Source organism: Sitophilus oryzae, unplaced genomic scaffold (genome assembly GCF_002938485.1).
Source record: "Sitophilus oryzae breed Bouriz unplaced genomic scaffold, Soryzae_2.0 scaffold_381_pilon_pilon, whole genome shotgun sequence".
Taxonomy (NCBI): Eukaryota; Metazoa; Arthropoda; class Insecta; order Coleoptera; family Curculionidae; genus Sitophilus; species Sitophilus oryzae.
Genome location: NW_022146953.1, coordinates 3,025,710 through 3,031,990, shown reverse-complemented (window position 1 = coordinate 3,031,990; position 6,281 = coordinate 3,025,710). Strand labels below are relative to the sequence as shown.

The 6,281-nt window shown below is 32.8% G+C and overlaps 1 protein-coding gene across 2 annotated transcripts in view; it reads left to right on the top strand.

The window, feature by feature from the left end:
• The first annotated feature begins 294 nt into the window (after positions 1–294).
• LOC115885459 (phosphofurin acidic cluster sorting protein 1) overlaps positions 295–6,281 on the top strand; it is a 42,955-nt gene continuing 36,968 nt past the window's right edge. For both annotated transcript variants that reach the window (XR_004050736.1, XM_030904376.1), the window contains exons 1-2: positions 295–612; positions 856–1,159. Coding sequence is in view for 1 of the 2 variants with exons in the window: in XM_030904376.1 (XP_030760236.1) it covers positions 503–612; positions 856–1,159 (414 nt within the window). In the remaining variant the exon portion in view is untranslated. The remainder of the gene's footprint in view (positions 613–855; positions 1,160–6,281) is intronic.

The following is a 6,281-nucleotide window of genomic DNA, read 5'->3' as shown; positions in this document are numbered from 1 at the left end:
TTCGCAGTTAGGTCTATAGGGGGAGTTCAAAAAGTAATAGTGATTATAAGTTTTTTGACGGTCTTTTTCGTTTAACTACTTTAGTACATAATATAATATATAGGATATAACGGAGAGTACATATTAAACATATTTTTGTCAAGATGAGGAAACAGAATATACTACTACTTTTTTATAATATTTATTTAAAAATCAATTTTTAAACTCTTTTCTCCTGATTTAAGTAAAGATCTGGCAACGCTCAATAAACGTCAGCGATTGCCGTCGATTGTCAAAAACCGCTGTCAGTCTGTCAGTGTCATTTGTACTTGATTAGAAGGTTGATCGCGGTTCATTGTCTTGTTTTATGTTCGTTCACACTTATCTTTTGTGTACATACAACAAATAAGCGTCTAAACGATATGAGAATCCCCATGACCGGCGGCTTCGAGTGCATCTCGGTCACAGTGCGTTTCGCTTGCACGTCGTTTCATTGACGATATTAGTCAGCGATCGGTGAAAAATGAGTGACAAACCCAACAAAACAATAACAGGGGCGGGTTCTTCTGCACCGAACAAGATGCGGCTTTACGCTACATGGGTTGATAGAACCCCATCCAATTGTATCCCGAGGTAAAGATATTTTTAGGGTATTTAATCAGTGATCAAAGGCTTTACTTTTTAATAACTTAAATTCGCTGTGCTAGACGAGCCTTGTTTTTAAATTTCGTATTTGCCCAAAAAATGTGACTTAAGTTATGCAAATATTTGATTTATTATGAAAATTCACTGTCGCATCTAGGCATTTCATAAGTTTTTGTAACATTATTGGTGAATGACTCATTTCATCATTCTAATTTAAATATATTCTTTTAGATTATGCTCTTTAACCCTCACGCGTCTCCAAATCCTCAAACAACTGGGTTCGGATATTTCCTCCATTTCCATAGCCGTGAAGATGCAGTCGAGCAAAAGGACTCTGAGATCAAACGAATTGGTTCTGCCTCCGAACGGAATGTTAGACACCATGCTAGACGTTACTTTTTGTCTTCAATATCCCCATTTCCTGAAAAGAGAGGGCAACAAGCTACACATCCTGTTGCAAAGAAGGAAGAGATACAAGAACCGAACAATGCTAGGGTTCAAGACTTTGGCTGAGGGTGTTATACGGATGGATCAGGTAAATCAAAACTTATCTAATGTATCTCTTGAAAATATTAATAAAAAAAAGCACAAAGAAGAGAGAAAAGACTGGTTAATATGTCTAAATATAAATATTCAAGAACATTTTAGTTTTTTTAGCAGATACAGTGTGTTATGATTTTTTTTTTGAAAAGTCGTAATAAAAATAGAAAAATAATTTATGTTAATGTATGATGGAGCCATTACTATTAGTGACATCGGAGTAATTATCATACATTTGCATTTTTTATGTTGGTCTAGATTCGTAACAGTTTTGTTTTGTTTATGCTGGTATTTATAGAAAAAAAAATGCCAGTATGAATGTAAAATTAACTTCTCAATAGAAAGTCATATATTAATATTTAAAGGTACTAAAAACTGGTGTAATAAAATCATTCAGTATACAGAATAATATTTTTTTTTTATATGAATATATTAATTTTTAATTATCTGATAATAGTATGAACTAAATATAGGTCATAAAATTAGTGTGGTATAATTTATTGATTAATTATTTGTTAAAGTTAAACGATGAAGGTGTCTTTAATTTGAATTAAATTTGAACTTGGAGTATTTTTGTCGTTTTTGCTCATTTTTTCTTTGAAATATACAAGAAAAAGATCTTTCTCTATTTTTTCAGCATTAATGAATTGTTGGAATTACAAAAATGTGTTTTTTTGATAGGCTGTAAAGTTGAAAAAAAACGTTAAAACATACAGAATGTTAGAAAATGTAAAATTTATATTTTTAGAATTTTAATTTGTGTAACCTCATTTCCTATAAACCTTATATTTGTTTGGATATTAAAAAAAACTAGAAAATTCTCATACAGGGTGGCTTAAACATATTAATTTAATCAGTTTTGAAGAACTATTAAAATGCTTTCTCACATTATTTTTATTTTTTACAATCAAAAATGTAAGGACAGGCAATAAGTTTACTTCAAGCTATAGAAAAATACACAGAGTGTTCGAAAAAGGCACTGCCAAATTCTAGATGATTCTTTATCAAAAAAATATAGAAAAAAAAACTATAAACACTGGCCAAAAAATGAACAGTGCTTTCCATAAAATCAATAAAATGAAAAATTACGAAATAATATGCATGTACTGATTTCTTTCGAAAATCGACAACTATGAAACTATGAACTCTTCCTGGACACAAAAGGTACATTGTGAGACAGAAAATTGTAGAGAGAAACAAGCCCTATAACATAGGATACAACATTTTAATGAACAGTGCTTTCCATAAAATCAATAAAATGAAAAATATACGAAATAATATGCATGTACTGATTTCTTTCGAAAATCGACAACTATGAAACTATGAACTCTTCCAGGACACAAACGGTACATTGTGAGACAGAAAATTGTAGAGAGAAACAAGCCCTATAACATAGGATACAGCATTTTAATGAACAGTGCTTTCCATAAAATTAAAACCAATTTATAGCACGTCTCTGGACCCCACTAAAAAAACTTTAATAAAACAGCATTTTGACAACTGTCAATACAAATATGTACCATAAAACTTAGACTAGGTTTTTGAAAAATTAATCTGAAAAAAATTAAATCTTAAAATTAAAAAAAAGCTCTTTTGGTGTGCGATGATCTGTTTTGCGATAATTTTAAATACTTTTCCAAGATTTTTTTGTAGAGATTTATATACAAAAAACCTATAAAACATACAGATTAGTTCTAATTTTCCGTGAATTTGTATTTGAATGCTTCCTGTGAGACGCTATATACATGGGTTGTAAAGTTCAATTTGTTTAAATATTTATTTTAAATTTTTACTGCTAGAGCTGAAAGATGAGTAATAATTTCAGTGAAGCCCTGGATCTGGAAAGAGAGATTATTGAATTAGGAAAAACTCAATCTTAATTACCATTTAATGTAATTAATCTCAGGCACTTGGAAGTGATCTAATTAAAGCTGTTAATTTGGTAATTCATTTTTTCTTTTTGCTTCTTCTGTAATTATATCGTCAGATGATAATATGCTTTTAGTTATATTACATACTTTTAAATATCTTAAAAATAACATTGTAAAAAGGCAGATTAATTTTTTTGACAAATATATAGGGTGTCCCATTAAAAAAACCGGTCCATTATTTAAAAAAATAGAAATACTAAAAAAATTCTGTAAAAACTAGTTTTCACGCGAAGTAGGAATATTCCTAATGTCGCCCTCTAGACTAAGATTGCTCTACCATTTTTTTTTCTGTGCTGCGTTTTTGGTTTCATAAAATATTAGTTCAGGTTCGTGATTCTTCTCTCTGTTAATAATCCAAAATGAAAATCAATTACAACTAAAATAGGACACCCTGTACATTTTTTTAAGAATCATTTATATGACTTAAGTGACTTTTTACAGCAAACTGACGGCATTTTAACTAAAAATACATTTACTAGGTAATTAATTACACAAATTCTATTTGTTACGTTCTATTGTTGTGCTTCCCTCTTGTGTAACATCCCCCCTGCTTTACCAAACTAACAATCGAGGCAAGTCGGATGAATTGCTATATTGATACAGGATGTTTCTTTATCAAAACGTCCGTTTCAAATCATATTCGAGTCCCCTTCGGATATAATTTGAATGGTTTTGTGTTGTCACTGGTTCAGAGCGTTAAAAAATATAGAATTGATGCTTGAAGTTCAGGCAAATAATGTAAATAGACAAACATTACTGAGCAAAACGAAGATAAAGACTGTTCAGTCATCGTTCACCGTTACGTCATCATTGTTTGTCAAATAGGAGTTTTAGGGTGTGTCTGAGATCAGTTCATATTGTTTAGAATTCTTTAAGTACGTTCCTATATTATTGATCGAGGCGAGTTTTTTTCAGTGTTTATTCATTTTTTCTTGAACTCTTCATCAGTTGGGATCCTTTTAATCCCAATCCTTTGGACTGTTGAAATTCCTTTTTTTAAAGCATCAGCAACTCGCTATATTATTTAAAAATGCTATAAGTTTTTATTTTATATTGGAATATTACACTTTTGCATTGTACTTACTTCATATACGGCGTCCACGGGCAAGAGTGTTCTAGCAGCGTCTCTTTCTCGAGAAAAACAATTTATAAGCTTCTTTGCAATGAGCTCTTGTTCATTTTGGTCAAATCTTTGAGGCATTTTTGCAATAAATAAATTTGAATTTTGTTTTACAGCAACAATCGAATTTTAATTTTGACATTGATCGATGTCCGTCAATAAAATTATAACCCCAAATAAAACGACAATGACAATTACTAAAAAGAATCTGCAGTAATTTACGAAATGCCGTAATGACGTCACCAATGTGACGTTGAACGATGCCTGAACATTCTATACATAATTTTTATTTTTGGTGGTATAGGTTAAAGTTTTTCTTCTATATTTTATATTTTTGAAGATTTGTATGGTTAAATTAAATGATTGATTTACTCTCCTGAAATCTATAATAAAATAAACGTAACATTTTCTAGTAGTTCTTTCAGATTTAATAAACTATTTTCAAATCCTTTCAGAATTACCAATTACATAATATTGTTACGGATTCCGTGGGTCCACTATTTAAACTCACGATAAAATACTTAACGAATTTATTTGTTTCACTCTGTACACACAACTTATACTATTTACAGCACAACTTATGCAACTACTATTACTCTAACGGTATTTCGCGGTATTTTCAAACTTCAGACTATCTTCAGACTTCAAATTTAATAGGTAAAAAATTATACTATGTGTCAAGGTAATACACCTTGACAATATGGTCAAAATGCACCTTTACAGAATGGCTCACTTATTTGACGAGTATTGTATTGATTTGTCTCTCTTTCAGTTAAGTGTAGAAAGATTTAGATTTAATATTAAGGGGATATTACTTAGCAGGATCGTCCCCTAGGAGATGCAAGACCTTGTCGTTGGTGGGGAAGCTCCTGGTCAGGTGCTGGGGGGAATCCCCTCTAGCACTTGGCTTGGTCTAAGAAGCATCTCACTCATCGTCTTGTCCCTGACTGTAGTGTCGTGGCCAGGGAATTGCACCAAGACATATAGCGATACCGGGCGGGGCTACGGACAGCCTCAACCTTGGGGCACCGGGGGGCGCCCCATTGTATTTTACCCCTTACTTCTACATGCGGGGCTCTGTAGAAGTGGACCGACTGTCCCTAGCGACTCATAGGAACACTATGAGATCTGATAATAATAGTAATAAAAACATCATCGGTGAAGCTGTGGAGAAACCCTCTAGCGACACTGGGAACAGTAACAATGAAAGTTCCAAGGGGCCAAACCCAAAGAGAACTACAGGAGAGGTGGCTGACACTTGCGTGAGACCATCCTCCGCAAGTGGCATACAAGCTACCACCTCCTCCAAGGGTCGGGAACCTACCTCCTACCTCTAAACCCAACGGGCGACACAAGCTACCGTTTCGTCTACCCGGCCTGGGTCTTAGCTCCTCGACTGTGAGGGACACGGGTCTCCGTAGGAAATCCTGGGACTGTATGATGAGTTATAACTCAAGAAAGGGGGACACAATAGATCTCTAAGGTCGCAGAGATTAACCCCCCTCCCACTTATTCTAAATTCTCTACTTAGCAGGATATGAATTTCATGTTTGTTTTTTATAATTGTGTTTCTATTTTGTTTTTTAGGGTTCCGTACCCAAAGGGTAAAAACGGGAACCCTATTACTAAGACTTCGCTGTCCGTCCGTCTGTTACAAAGGTCTATCTTATGAACCGTTGTAGCTAGACAGTTGAAATTTTTACAGATAATGTATCTATGTTGCCGCTACAAGAACAAATACTAAAAACAGAATTAAATAAATGTTTATAAATAAAAAAGTACTTTCACTAAACATTATCTTTTAAGTAAGAATTTTACATAGAATCTTTCAAGTCCTCGGTGGGGGGCGTGGTTAAAGCTTTACGCTGCTATGACGTTGGAGCCGTAGTAAGGCAGGTTCGAATCTTAGTCAAGGCGACTTTTTTTTAATCGTTTTTTTTTAATTTTTACATATTTTTACATATTTATTTTTACTTTTTACATATTTATTATTGATTAATACAATTTTTAGTAACGTGTTTCTTCATTTTTTTTAAATTACTTATACGCGTATTCAAAATTTCAGC